The sequence below is a fragment of the Caretta caretta genome, chromosome 1 (genome assembly GCF_965140235.1).
Source record: "Caretta caretta isolate rCarCar2 chromosome 1, rCarCar1.hap1, whole genome shotgun sequence".
Classification (NCBI taxonomy): Eukaryota; Metazoa; Chordata; order Testudines; family Cheloniidae; genus Caretta; species Caretta caretta.
In genome coordinates this window covers 154890038-154905705 of record NC_134206.1, presented here as the reverse complement: position 1 = coordinate 154905705, position 15668 = coordinate 154890038, and the positions used below count along the sequence as shown (strand labels likewise).

Below are 15668 nucleotides of genomic sequence, written 5' to 3'. Positions count from 1 at the left end.
TCACCCTAGACCTGGAGCCAGTACCCCCCGAACCCACCCAAGGCTGCCTCCTGGACTCAGCAGGCGGAGAAGGGACCTCTGGTGAGTGTACCTTTTAAAATGCTATACATGGTTTAAAAGCAAGCATGTGAAAGGATTACTTTGCCCTGGCATTTGCGGTTCTGCCTTTGCAAAAGGTTTCTGGGGAGGGCAGCCTTATTTCGTCCTTCATGGTAGGACACTTTACCACTCCAGGCCAGCAACACGTACTGGGGAATCACTGTAGAACAAAGCATTGCAGTGTATGTTTGCTGGCATTCAACCAAAATCACGCGGTGGGAGGAGGCAAAATGCGACCTTGTAACGAAAGCACATGTGCTATGTATGTAATGTTAACAGCAAGGTTTACCCTGAAAGAGTGTAGCCACTGTTTTATAAAATGTCTTTTTAAATACCGCTGTCCCTTTTTTTTTCTCCACCAGCTGCATGTGTTTCAATGATCACAGGATCTTCTCCTTCCCAGAGGCTAGTGAAGCTTAGAAAGAAAAAAAAACGCACTCGCGATGAAATGTTCTCCGAGCTCATGCTGTCCTCCCACACTGACAGAGCACAGACGAATGCGTGGAGGCAAATAATGTCAGAGTGCAGGAAAGCACAAAATGACCGGGAGGAGAGGTGGCGGGCTGAAGAGAGTAAGTGGCGGGCTGAAGAGAGTAAGTGGCGGGCTGAAGACAGGGCTGAAGCTCAAAGGTGGCGGCAGCGTGATGAGAGGAGGCAGGATTCAATGCTGAGGCTGCTGCAGGACCAAACCAGTATGCTCCAGTGTATGGTTGAGCTGCAGCAAAGGCAGCTGGAGCACAGACTGCCACTGCAGCCCCTCTGTAACCAACCGCCCTCCTCCCCAAGTTCCATAGCCTCCACACCCAGACGCCCAAGAACGCGGTGGGGAGGCCTCCGGCCAACCAGCCACTCCCCCACAGAGGATTGCCCAAAAAAAAGAAGGCTGTCATTCAATAAATTTTAAAGTTGTAAACTTTTAAAGTGCTGTGCTTAAAGTGCTGTGTGGCATTTTCCTTCCCTCCTCCACCACCCCTCCTGGGATACCTTGGTAGTCATCCCCCTATTTGTGTGATGAATGAATAACGAATGCATGACTGTGAAGCAGCAATGACTTTATTGGCTCTGCAAGCAATGATTAAAGGGAGGAGGGGAGGGTGGTTAGCTTACAGGGAAGTAGAGTGAACCAAGGGGTGGGGGGGTTCATCAAGGAGAAACAAACAGAACTTTCACACCGTAGCCTGGCCAGTCATAAAACTGTTTTTCAAAGCTTCTCTGATGCGTACCGCGCCCTCCTGTGCTCTTCTAACCGCCCTGGTGTCTGGCTGCGCGTAACCAGCAGCTAGGCGATTTGCCTCAACCTCCCACCCCGCCATAAACGTCTCCCCCTTACTCTCACAGATATTGTGGAGCATACAGCAAGCAGTAATAACAGTGGGAATATTGGTTTCACTGAGGTCTAAGCGAGTCAGTAAACTGCACCAGCGCGCCTTTAAACGTCCAAATGCACATTCTACCACCATTCTGCACTTGCTCAGCCTGTAGTTGAACAGCTCCTGACCACTGTCCAGGCTGCCTGTGTACGGCTTCATGAGCCATGGCATTAAGGGGTAGGCTGGGTCCCCAAGGATACATATAGGCATTTCAACATCCCCAACAGTTATTTTCTGGTCTGGGAATAAAGTCCCTTCCTGCAGCTTTTGAAACAGACCAGAGTTCCTGAAGATGCGAGCATCATGCACCTTTCCCGGCCATCCCACGTTGATGTTGGTGAAACGTCCCTTGTGATCCACCAGAGCTTGCAGCACTATCGAAAAGTACCCCTTGCGGTTTATGTACTCGGCGGCTTGGTGCTCCGGTGCCAAGATAGGGATATGGGTTCCATCTATAGCCCCACCACAGTTAGGGAATCCCATTGCAGCAAAGCCATCCACTATGACCTGCACATTTCCCAGGGTCACTACCCTTGATATCAGCAGATCTTTGATTGCGTGGGCTACTTGCATCACAGCAGCCCCCACAGTAGATTTGCCCACTCCAAATTGATTCCCAACTGACCGGTAGCTGTCTGGCGTTGCAAGCTTCCACAGGGCTATCGCCACTCGCTTCTCAACTGTGAGGGCTGCTCTCATCTTGGTATTCATGCGCTTCAGGACAGGGGAAAGCAAGTCACAAAGTTCCATGAAAGTGCCCTTACGCATGCGAAAGTTTCGTAGCCACTGGGAATCGTCCCAGACCTGCAACACTATGCGGTCCCACCAGTCTGTGCTTGTTTCCCGAGCCCAGAATCGGCGTTCCACAGCATGAACCTGCCCCATTAGCACCATGATGCATGCATTGTCAGGGCCCATGCTTTCAGAGAAATCTGTGTCCATGTCCTGATCACTCACGGGACCGCGCTGACGTCGCCTCCTCGCCCGGTATCGCGTTGCCATGTTCTGGTGCTGCATATACTGCTGAATAATGCGTGTGGTGGTTAATGTGCTCCTAATTGCCAAAGTGAGCTGAGCGGGCTCCATGCTTGCCGTGGTATGGCGTCCGCACAGAAAAAAGGCGCGGAACGATTGTCTGCCGTTGCTCTGATGGAGGGAGGGGCGACTGACGACACGGCTTACAGGGTTGGCTTCAGGAAGCTAAAATCAACAAAGGGGGTGCCTGTACATCAAGGAGTATTTCAGGCAGGACTGCACGGAGGGTTCCAATAAGAAATGGTGCACCTAAGTTATCGTTGTTATTGGAACAAGGAGGTTAGCCTGGCCTCTGATTGATACATGGCTAGATTTACCTCGCTGCACCTTCTCTGTGAGTGACTGCAGTGTGACCTAGAGGAATGAGTCCCCTAGACAGGGGAGGAGGCAAATGAGTACAAAACAAATCTGGTCTATTTCTTGTTTTGACCCACTCCATCTATCTTTTACATCTTTGGCTGGCAGCAGACGGTGCAGAAGGACTGCATGCCATCCACATCTCATGGCTGCTCGGCAGAAGATGGTACAGTACGCCTGCTAGCCATCCCCATCTCTTGCCTGCCTGGCAGAAGATGGTGCAATACGACTGCTAGCAATCCTCATCTCTTGCCTGCCTGGCAGAAGATGGTACAGTACGACTGCTAGCAGTCCGTATCGCCTGCCTGCTCACCATAAGACGGTTCAATAGGACTGACTGCAGGACTAAAGAGAATGACCTGGTCAAGTCACTCCAAATTTAGTCCCTGCGCCCATGTCTGCCCAGGCGCTCCCAGCCGACGCGGCCAGGAGCACCTCGGACACGATGAGGACGACTACCAATCGTATTGCACCGTCTGCTGCCAGAAGGCAAGGGGTTGCTGCTACTGTGCAGCAAAGCCGTACCGCGTCTGCCAGCACCCAGGAGACATAGGGTGACGGTTACCTGAGCGGGCTCCATGCTTGCTGTGTTATGGCGTCTGCACAGGTAACTCAGGAAAAAAGGCGCGAAATGATTGTCTGCCCTTGCTTTCACGGAGGGAGGGAGGGAACGGGGGCCTGACGACACGTACCCAGAACCACCCGCGACAATGTTTTAGCCCCATCAGAGCGCTCCATTGTGACTGCTCTGGACAGCACTCTCAGATGCCCGATTGTTTGCCATTGCTCTGACGCTGGGAGGGGCGCTTACAGGGTTGGCTTCAGGGAGCTAAAATCAACAAAGGGGGTGGCTTTACATCAAGGAGTATTTCAGGCAGGACTTCACAGAGGGTTCCAATAAGAAATGGTGCACCTAAGTTATTGTCCTTATTGGAGCAAGAAGGTTAGCCTGGCCTCTGATTGATACATGGCTAGATTTACCTCGCTGCACCTTGACTGCAGTGTGATCTAGAAGAATGAGTCCCCTAGACAGGGGAGGGGGGGGAAGCAAATGAGTACAAAACAAATCTGGTCTATTTCTTGTTTTGACCCACTCCATCTATCTTTTACATCTTTGGCTGGCAGCAGACGGTGCAGAAGGACTGCATGCCATCCACATCTCATGACTGCTCGGCAGAAGATGGTACAGCACGACTGCTAGCAGTCCGTATCGCCTGCCCGCTCACCATAAGACGGTTCAATAGGACTGACTGCAGGACTAAAGAGAATGACCTGGTCAAGTCACTCCAAATTTAGTCCCTGTGCCCATGTCTGCCCAGGCGCTCCTGATCGACCTCACAGAGGCGACCAGGAGCACCTCAGACATGACGATGACGGCTACCAGTCGTACTGTACCGTCTGCTGCCACAAGGCAAGGGGTTGCTGCTACTGTGTAGCAATGCCGTACCGCGTCTGCCAGCACCCAGGAGACATAGGGTGACGGTTACCTGAGCGGGCTCCATGCTTGCCATGGTATGGCGTCTGCACAGGTAACTCAGGAAAAAAGGCGCGAAATGATTGTCTGCCCTTGCTTTCATGGGGGGAGGGAGGGAACGGGAGGCTGACGATATGTACCCAGAACCACCCGCGACAATGTTTTAGCCCCATCAGGCATTGGGATCTCAACCCAGAATTCCAATGGGCAGCGGAGACTGCGGGAACTGTGGGATAGCTACCCACAGTGCAACGCTCCGGAAGTCGACGCTTGCCTCGGTACTGTGGAAGCGCTCCGCCGAGTTAATGCACTTAATGCACTTAGAGCATTTTCTGTGGGGACACACACACTCGAATTTATAAAACCGATTTCTAAAAAACCGACTTCTATAAATTCGACCTTATTCCGTAGTGTAGACATACCCCTAGACAGCATTTAACACATTCCAAGGATACCGTTGTGAAAGAACCTACTCTTGAGGTTTGTTTTCCTGCTTATGATGAAGGCAGAAACTTCTCAAAGTTCTAAACCTGTATTTCATGCCAGCTTCTGCCGTGGAATATAGTTGACTCTTAATGCTCTAGCTGCCAGTTCCTTTTTGCCCATGTAAAGTGAATAAGTTCCTGGGGGTGACTGTCATTGTCTTGCCAGCAGGCTTGCCTGCTTTCCTCATCAACTCATCCAGTGTATTGTTTTTTGAACATCCTTTCTTCTCTTCTGATACTTCAAGACTAGATCTGTCCATTCAGGCTCTTTTAAAAAAAAAAAAAAAAAAGGAAACTAGCTCCACTGGAGGATGACATTATCTTTGTCAGTTAGGACTTTGAGCCGTGCAGTGCCTGTTACATCAGGGGGCTTTGGTTTTCATTGTTCTCTACTCATGCACTAGTGAAAGGTGTGCTTTGGGGCATTTTGTCTTTTTCTCCGCTGCTCTTCATTAATCTGAGGAATATGGGGAAGCAGCAGCAGCCCAATAATTTAAAAATAAATGCTGCACTTTCACCATATCCATCACAGAGAGGCAGGTTGCCATATCCAATACTTTGGAATGGTGCATGGCTGGCTGTGCTGTGAGATTTTTTTCACTGCAGCAGTCAGGTCATTGATGGAGTGCATGGAATCTCTCTCATAACTCCAACAAGAAGAATAGACTGGGAGGGCTTGGGCCCTTCAGTCTTAACTGATCCACAGTGTTTGTAAACATGTTTTGTTGACCTACTGCTTATGACTCTGACTTTGTCTTGTTTATTCAGGGGGCAGTACTAGCAGCAGTATCAAGCCACAAATTCAATTCCTTTTATGGGGATCCCCCTGAAGAGCTGCCAGACTTCTCTGAAGACCCTACCTCCTCAGGTAATTTCACTGAAAGCATATTTACCTTTCATATTGAGTTTTAAATCTTTACTGGCTTTAGTCCCGTATTGTTTGCTGATTTCCCATAATGTCATAGAACAGTATGTACGTTAGAGTTTGTGTGAGCATTTCACTATTATTCATTTATAGTGGTTCTACAAGGGAGTGTCCAGAGAATGCTTCTTCAGAGTGATATAGATCCTCCTGGATTTTTATTCAACCTGACAGTGTTTTATTACAAAGGCTGGCATAACATCATATCTATCTATTTACTTTACTTGAGTCTGAGACCTTTTTCAAATTGTGCCCTGTACTCTTAGTGGGATTGTTCTTCCTGCGAATGTTTTTCATTGTGTATCTTTGTATAGTTAAGAGCTTGTTGGTCTCTTTTTCTGAAACTGAATTTTTTTATTTATTTTTTTTTAATCTCCTCTTAGAGGGTCATTGACATGACAAAGGTGTTCCAGAATAGGTTTTGTATAAATACACTTTTAGAAAACATGAGACCAATAGAATTACTTCTGCTTTTTGTAAATTACCATCTAAACAAGTTTTCTTAACAAATAAACAATGGTTGCAATTCAGATGTTGCAGCATGTGTCAGTGTGACCGCCTGAAAGCTTAGTATGCTAGAAAATGTCTCAGGGATTTAATTATGTGTTTTGGATTGGTGGGGAAGGGTGAGTTCTCATTCACTGTCCTAATATTTCTATAAGGAAGGAGGGGGAGGGGGCTTGCAAATGTTAAGTATGGCAGAGAAAAAATAGTGGAAAAGTAAATTTTTTAAATATTATTTAATTTCATTTACATAAAGTTGGAATATTCAAATGTAGGTGCCCAAATAAAAAGGTTGATTGTCAGATGTTTTTAACACTCTCAACTTTCAGTGAAGTCCATAGGAACTTCACACCACTCATTTAGATGCCTAAATATGGACATGGGCACCTAACTCTAGGCACTCAGATTTGAACATTTTATGTATTGTACAGAAGGGGATCTGATGTATTATTTTACAGAAAGATTCATAGATACTAAGGTCAGAAGGGAGCATTATGATCATCTAGTCCGACCTCCTGCACAACGCAGGCCACAGAATCTCACCCACCCACTCCTGCGAAAAACCTCTCACCTATGTCTGAGCTGTTGAAGTCCTCAAATCATGTTTGATTGGACATTAGTTAGGATTATTTGCAGTGTTTCAAAAGATACTTTTTGTTTCCTTCTGCTTCCTCAGTCATAGTCACAGAAGTAGGCCACATACATTTCTACAATTTTTCTGTTACAGGAATAGTAAGGTTCCTCATTTCAGCTTCAGGCTTACATCAACAGGATGTGTCTCTTCCTCATTTGGGTTTGAGGTTGCAGATACTGTCACAAGCACAAGTTCTCAACTTTTTTCTTCTAGGAACCATGTATCCAGATATTTACGTGTGTGCTCTCAGCCCTTTTGTGCTGGATCCTTTGGAACCTCTTATTAATTTCTTGAGGAACTGATGCAATGGTTTGAGTTCCTCTGGGAGGAAGCTGGAACAGGCTCCTGCTTCAGGACAACAGTTGTTGATCTCCTTGGAGGTTGCAACCCAAAGGTTGAGAAACTGCTCCCAAGGGATATTTTTATTGTTGCCTGATTGACTCATTTAAATTGTTTAGTTCAGAGAGCTCCTCATTTAGATCATTAATTTAGAATAAACATCCTGAAGCTTTGAGGGAAAGAGCCATAGTGCAACTTTCAGCTTCCTGAAATAACTAGGCCGGATAAAGAACTTGACCTCCCTCTCCCCCCTCAAAAAGGCACTTCAGTTTGCTGTGTTGTCAAATGTTTGACGCCTGCTTGTAAAGACTACATCGGTTCTTAACGATGGGATTTTTCAAAAGATCCTAAAGGAATTAAGCACCTGTCACAGGGTGGCTAGCCCCAGTAAATGAAGTAAAAGCCAAAAAAGCCAAAGCAGGTGCTCCCCAAAGCCAAAACAAGTGCTCCTGTTTTTAAGAGGGCGTGAGCAACCTGATGAGCAGACTGGGTCAGTCAGGGGCAGGTAAGAGTTGCCTGAGACCAGGGTATTGGAAGAGTCCCAAAAATAAGTAGAAAGTGGTTTCTGGGAGAAGACTTGAAGGCAGGAGAGCAGCAAAGATTGATTTGCTGACTGTCATCCGCAAGCCAGAGAGCCAGGGCTGAAAGCAGGAGAAGCAGAGGGAGTTGCCTGCCAGCTCAGACCTGGAGGGCTGGAGAGTTCTGAAGGCATGGGAGCAGTGGGGGAGTTTTTACCCACTGACATCTCCGGGGTCCAAGAGCTGGACCCAAAGGAACTGAGAGGGTCTTTGGGGAGTAAGGGATGCTCCCCTGGCAAGGATGCTCTCAACAGAGAGGCTGTGGGGTTCCTGCTGGGAACAGCAAGGTTGCATTCCAGTTGGAAATGCCGGGGAGGCTGTCCTGGTACAAAGACAAGAGAGGACTATGCTGAAGAGCCAGGACCTGGTGAGAGATGCTGGGGCGATGTGTTGCATGTACTCTCTGGACTATGATAGGGGGAATCTGGTCTATGGTTGTGGGACTTTTGTTTTGTTATGTGCATGGGGCTCTTGCAATAAATGAAGCCCACAACTAGTTGAACTACTTCTGGGCACTCTGAAGGAGGGAAACTGAACAGGCATGTCTGTCGTCTATCATGAGGGTGTTCAAGGCAGAGCTTCTCTATGACAGCACCCAACTTCCATTGAATTTCAGTGGGAAGTGGATATCTAACTCCTTTGGACTCCTGTAATTCCCAGCCTAAGTGGATATGCCTTTGCATTTTGCAATAATGGGATTTCAGATAAGAAACTCCATGTTGAAGATTTAGTATTTAAAATGCCATTTTCCAGTTTGTTTAGCTCTTTGATAAAATCCCATGATTTGAGAAGTTTGTCGTCAAAAATAAATGATGGAGTAGGCTGAATGATTCCAGGACAGCATTTGTCCTGGATTCCCTGTGGCACCACTCCACACCTGCCCGAAGCTTAGGATCAGTGCCAGCCTCTTCCGCCGGAAGGGGCCAGTGGGGGAGGGCGGCTGGAGCTGGGCAGTAGTAAGAGCTGCCCGGGGAGACTGGGCCACTGTGGGGAGCTCCTGTCCCTCCATCTGCCCGGGGAAGTGCACCCTCAGGGGTGGGGACAAGGGTGCTCTCAGGCACCCTGGCACCCCACCTAGAGCAGGTGGAGGGTCTGGAGCTCCCCATAGTGACCTGGGGAGCTCTGGGTCTGGCATCTGGCCTGGCCAGGAGACGGCCTCAGGGAGAAGAGGTGGAGGCAGGGAGCAGGGCCCCTACGTGTCCCAGTTTTGCCTTTTGAAAAGTTGGTTACCCTATTTCAGCTCCATGCTTCATCCACTTCAATCTGTTACATTGCTCTCCCCTCCATGAAGGTGGGCCCTACTACAAAGGTATGGGGGCACTTTGAACCTCCACCCCATACTGATAGAGTAACAGTTTCAGAGTTTAGGGCACTGTATTCAGCAAATAGGCAATTCTCCAGTAGATGCCAGATTACACTGGGTGCTGTCCAGTGATCAATGGCAAAACGTATAAGTGAATCAAATAGAAATGAAAAGGGAGACACTGCTAGTTTTATATGGTTTATTTCCCCCCACTTTAAATCTCCCTTTCTTTCCTGCTCACTGGACATTGCAGTGGGTCTTGGTCCAGCCAGCCCACTGGTCAATACATAATCATTTCCCTAATGTCCTGTCCTGTTTGGGATGACTTGTTCCCTCCTTCATCAGCATGTCTCCTCTAATGACCAGATGCAACAGGTGGATGAACCAAACATACAGGGAGGAGGTGCAGAAGAGAGAGGATGAGACAACAATACGAAAAGTGTGCAGCTTTGTAGGTTATCTGCAGCTTGCCACTTGCCTAGCTGTTATCAACTGACAGTGTTCTGTAGGTAAAATTGCAGGAGTGAGTCTTGATGAATTTGAAGGAGAATAATAAAATAGTAGCTTTACAGATTTTTCTTGGATACATGTTAAATTAAAATGCCTCCTTAACAGTGAATGTTTACATTCAGTAACTCCTACTAGAAATAAAGCAAGCTACTAAAATTAGACATTTTATGACTGTTTCTTATTCAAAGTTAAGGGACACACATATTTCTAATACTTAGCACCTTCAAGATGTTATGTGAGAGTCAGTGTTGCAAAAATAAAAGACCCTTGCACTAACAAACATTAAAACCTTGTTTTTCTTTTTACATGATGTTGCTACAATAAGAAGCAGTTCATTTCTGCTAAGTCAACTTCCTTGGTCATCTACTGGGCAGCAGACCATAGAAAGGTCAGGGAATTGCTTGAACTGGTGTTAGCTCTGGAAGGTGAACTGGAAAGAGATTTTGCTGATGATGGATACTTAAGTCTTTTACCTGAATTCAAAATTTCAGGATTTACGCCCCACTGTAAGCCCATGTGTTTAGCCAATAAATAGAAAAGCCCATAATGATAACAATGTCAGCTCTAACTTTTTCACTTCCAAGCACCTTTTTGTAGCTTGACTTTCAGAAGTGTTGAGCAACTGCAAAACCCACTGAAATCAATGGGTGCTCACCAACTTTGAAAATCAGGTAATTGATTTTTAAAGAAAAGCATACTTTATCTTTTATTGTGGAGGACTTATAAATGCACATTTGAGCTATTCAGTTGTAGTGCTCATGCATTGTGAGGGTCATTAGTCATTTCACAGTGACTTCATACGTTGTTTGCAGTTGTGTGATAGCTGTGTTGGCCCCAGGATATTAGAGAGACAGGGCAGGTGAGGTAATATCTTTAATTGAACCAACTTCTGTTGGTGAGAGAGGCACACTAATGACTTCGTATTTCATTATTAGTTATTTTGTCCATCTCAAATAGTACTGGATTTTCTTGTAAGACAATTTACTATTGTTGCTTTTAAACCACAAAGAAGGTACAGCAGCATGGATCTAAAAGGGTGATTGACCAAGTGTACATGTTCAGCTTGCATTGTACAGCTTTTTGCATTATTTCCTGAGTATCTATCTATGTGCTTTCTGAGGTCTGTGGTAAATGTTTAACTTAATGCAAGCAGCAGTTTCCCACAGAGCATAAAGCTGACATTTTAAGACCACATCAGGGTTTCTGGATCCTTTGCGTAAATGGCATGACAATGGCTTCATATAGGCTTCTGTTTATAAATGCAATTTGAAAATGACTTTTGCCTCAAGATTATTGTGGGTAAATATTTGTTCTTTTAGGATCTATTTTGTCATAGTAAATTATAGAAATTTAGCAATATTAACTCTTGATGATTAAACTCTTGATCATTAAAACTGAAAGGAGAAAAGAAAGAAAGCCAAACCTTCCAGCCTGTCACTGTGGGAGAGAAGGATAAATGGTTAGACTTAGGCTCCAGAGCTGCAGACATGCATGTGAGTAATGTTAGGCACTTGAGTAATCCCATGGAACTCTATGGAACTACTCATTGCATAAGTGTTTCTAGGCTAAGGTCTTAGTCTGCAATTCAAATACTAGTGGTTTCCATCATTACCAGGTACAATACAATATATAAAAGGGTTAACAGTGCTAAATTATCATCACCAATTTTGCAAATTCTTTAGCAATTTTTAGTTATCAGTGTTTGAAAAATTCAAGTGATAGTAGTAAATATAATATTAATACAATTACAAAGTCTGACTGTCTTTTCTTGCCTTACTTGCTTCTGTGTACCATAAAAAGTTTTGAATGGGGAAGGAAATCATAGAAATTGAGGGAGAAAGTGTAACGTGTTCTCCACTCATTGAGAATTTTACTTTATCTTTTTTCTGATGTCCTGTACAGTATCAATGTTTGTTAGGATTTTCATAATGTTCTGTTTACTGGTGTTGGGTTTGACTACTTAAAAGAGACCTATTTCAGTTATGTTTTTATTCCTCTTTCAACTATTTGAGTGTGTTTTATTAACGTGGAGTTGACATTAATTTCATAGTATCAGTGTGCCTGAATGCTACTCATTAAAAGTGGAAACAAAATGTTTGTTTTCCAAATGGTCCTCATAATTTTAATCTCTAACATTTTTATAAAATAAATTGGACTCAGTATTACACCTGCAAAATTTTTCAATAATCAACTTGCATCCTAAAGACTAAACTTAAAACATGCTTCATTTACAATAAGAATATTTTGAATGAGTTACAAAATAGTTCAAAACAGCAATATTCTATGAATACTACTTTTACAAACTAAAGCAGCACCAGTGTCCGAATATCGGAGTTTCAGATACCCGACAGTGTGCAAATGTGCTACCTACCCCAATCCCAAATGTTTTTTTTTCAAGTGCCATTTGTCTCACATACAAAGTTTAAAAAAAAAAAAAAGTCTTGAGTTTGTTCATACTATTTGTGGCTAAATTAGTGTGCCAAGTTGCAGCTTTATAACTTGCTTTTTCTGAAATCATCATACTGTTGTTGTTTGTCCAAATGCTGCCTTCCTACTAGGACTTCTAGCAGCAGAAAGTAGGTACCCCTTCATTTTCCTGTAAGGCTTATCATTCTGTTTAAGTGTGTGGCTGTGCATGTTTAAAACTCAGGTTTTTTCTCCTTAGCTTGTCATGCTTCAGTTTTAATACTGCCTGCAGAAGAAAATTAGAACAGCCCATGCATATGGTAGTAACTCTGTCCATAACTTTTCAAAGCTGAGCAATCAATATTAAAATTTATTCCAGTAAAATGTGATATGTTAATTGAGAGGCAGTATTAAAAATTGTTAATATTCTTTGGTTTTAGTATTTATAATAATATATCATCTAAACTCTAGTTTACAACCCAAATAAAAATGCCATTAAGTGTTGTTAAGAAAAGGACAAAATGTCTAACTTTTGTAGCTTGATTCCCAAATTAATTATCAGGGAATACTGGATTTTTCCCTGAGTAGCAGCTGTTTATTATCGTACTAGACATATATTTTTAAATGACATTTTTTACTGACTTTGCATGATAGAATTGTTTGTTTTGTTTCATGTTGGTGTGTTATGTAGTATATGTAGATACATTTGTTTATATGTATAAAACTAATCTGCCTGTATGCCATATATGTTTATATATTTAAAGAATCATATCAAAGAACGGGGAGGATTTTTTGTGTTACAAATTAACGGCATGCTTTGAGAGAGGCTGAAACCCAATTGCCTCCAGAACCTGCAAATAGATGATATTGGTCAAAACAAATAAGTTTTGCAGGGATGAGGGAGTGAAGTTCTAGTTTTCTGAGTCACTGAGAGAGTGGTTCCAACCCAAACCACAGCAAATTCAAAGGGAACAAATTCCAAATCTGACATTTCAGCTAAAAATGTTGGTGTCAGCACAGTATTAAAATTTTGGGGTCACCAATTATTTTTGCCACCTAACCAGATTTAGGTCATGGTTTTATGTTCCAATTTCTCTAAGCCCACTCTCTCATTTGTGGATTTTTTTCCCCCCTGAACTGACCTGCCACACTACTTCAGAGTTCCCAGACCCCTGTTAGCTTCCAAGAACCACCCGCATACAATGCAGGAAGGAAGAAAAGAAATCTCTTGGTATCCCACCACCACCGCACATTTTGAATGGGAAGGCTGGTAGAGATCCCTCCCCCAGCAGCCAAACAGCAGGGAGGGTGGCCTTTCCTCCAGCAGGCTAACAGAAATGAGAGCAAGGCTGCCCTCCCATCAGCCAGAAGGGGGAAGCTCATTTGTGGTTGCAATAGGAAGAAAGAGACGTGGCTTCATACAGGGGATGTGGTAGGACTTTGTTAGAATAATTAAATTAACGTTTTATAAATAACTTTACTGCTTGTGGCTGTGCTGCTTGTTAATGTGTGGCACTGCTCTGAAAAGTGGTTGTGTAAAATGCTGCACCTTCTTACCCAACATAGTGACTTCCTCTGTGTCTCATGCTATCCCTGGGTGAGTCATCATCTAGGGGCAGATTTAAGTAAAAAGTCTATGTGGACAAAATAACTAGCAAGACTTAGTGGAGAGGCCCTGCATGGGTTTGGCAGAGAGGAGGACAGCCAAAGATTTTTTTAAATTAATATATTTTTAAGACTATCTTTAAGATAAATGTTTTTTTTCTTTTTGTTGCTTTAATTCCTTTCTTTATGTTTCTTTATCGATTTTTTTATCCCTTCTCCTCTACTTTCTCTTTTCTGTGTTCCTATGATCATCAGATTTCTTTATCGCCTCCTTTCTATTTTTATACTCAGCTCTTCTTGTATTCCTACCGCTATCTATTTTCTTCTCCCTTTCCCTTCATTTCCTCCCTCGTCTCTTTCCTTAAGTGGTCCATACTCATCTTTCCCTTTCCCTTCCTTAGTTCTCCTGAGTTCTCTCCATCTTCCCCAACATGTCCATTTTCTCTTCCTCATTTACTTTCCCCTCTCTGCCTCCTGCTCCCCATGATTCCACCTTTCATCATTATTTTTCATTCTCTTTTTTAATTTCAACCCCATGCTGCTTCTCAACACCCTTTATTTCTCACCTCTCCACCTTTTCAACTTTTTGTCTACACTCCCCATGTAATATTCTTCACATACACTCACGCTCTGTCTACCCCTTTAGGTCTCTCCCCATGCTGAACCTTGTGTTTCCCAGTCATTTCATTCTGTGACACCTTCTCAACAGCATCTACGCAACTATGTGCTGTGTAACACGCATTCATGATACCTCATCCCATGGCCACTATGCGCCTACACCAGCCACTTGCTCACCGTAGAGTCACTCTGTGCACTTACACACACCACTGCTGTAGAGTGAAGATCCCTCATAATGCCACATAGTGAGCTGATGCTCCACACTGTCTTTCTGAACTCCTATGAAGTTCAGGGGCCAGGCTTACATTGAAGAGGAGGAGGAGATAGTGATGCTGAAGATCCAGATGGGGACTCAGCTGTCCCCCAGCTAGATTTCTCTTAGTTCCAAGGGGTGCAGCAGTGTAAGTGGACTGGGGATGGATCGTCTTAGTGCTTGCCAATCTATCCACTGCCTTTAAAGAGAAGAGTATGTTGTTACTGCTTTTTATTTGTTAGCCCTGCAGAATCAGCACAGGTAAGAGACAGCAAGCTGGATTCTGTTCCTACTTTTGCATCAGTAGAATTGAGTTTTTTCCATAGATTTTAAGGCCAGAAAGGACCATTAGATAGATCATCTAGTCCAGTCCAAAAGTCCCAAACTTTTCGGGCTCAGAACCAATTTGTAAACCTTGATGGCCTGTTGTGGTCTAGTAAATAGACTCAGAAGGGTGGGGGAGTCGGGGCCCTGCCCTCCCGTGGTGGGAGGGAGGCCCTGTATGTTTTTTTTTTTGCAAATTCTGTCCTGCAATCACTTCACAGCAGCAGAGAAGTTCTATTTCAGATTTCACTGTGGGAGGGGGAGCAACTTTCGGCAGCTGTCTGAAGCCCCTGGAAGCGCTTGTATTTTTAAATGGCCAAAAAGATTATTAGTCCAGAAGTTACTTGGATGACAATCTCCTCCAATTCTGGTGTGAACTCTAGGCTAGATTCCTATGTCTGCCTTCATCTTTACTCCCCACCCCAGTTCACCAGCCAGTTTCTCCCCTGCTTCCCCTGCCTGAGGACTCTGGGATTTGTGTTGCTTCTTTCAGGCCTTGTCTCAGGGCTCCTACACGAGCCAGTTCTCTTCTGACTGACTTCACCTGGGAACTCGCCTTACTCCTCTTCCCTTGGTCCCCTCCTCTGACTGCAGTTCTCTTTCCTGTTTATGTTGTTCTCCTTGACCCTTCCACATCTAGGATCACTAATTGTAAGTGGGGTAGGATTGCCTGCTTTCTAATCGCATAAAACTGAACACCCCTGCCCCAAGGCCCCACCCCTACTCTGAGGTTCTGCCCCCACAGTCACTCTGTCCCCCTCCCTCCATCGCTCACTCTCCCCTACCCTCATTCACTTACACTGGGCTGGGGAAGGGTGTGGGAGGGGTTACAGGCTCTGGGCTGGGGGTGCA

At 44.6% G+C, this 15668-nt stretch overlaps 1 protein-coding gene across 13 annotated transcripts in view; it reads left to right on the top strand.

Annotated features, from left to right (window-relative positions):
* Positions 1-15668, top strand: part of CASK (calcium/calmodulin dependent serine protein kinase) — a 438390-nt gene that overhangs the window by 300792 nt on the left and 121930 nt on the right. For 9 of the 13 annotated variants that reach the window (XM_048864695.2, XM_048864722.2, XM_048864704.2 and 6 more), the window contains 2 exons: positions 5589-5688; positions 12169-12186. The exons of 1 other annotated variant lie outside the window; for it this stretch is intronic. In XM_048864695.2, coding sequence (XP_048720652.1) covers positions 5589-5688; positions 12169-12186 — 118 coding nt within the window. The remainder of the gene's footprint in view (positions 1-5588; positions 5689-12168; positions 12187-15668) is intronic. 3 more of the 13 variants (XM_048864731.2, XM_048864713.2, XM_048864659.2) reach the window with 1 other exon arrangement.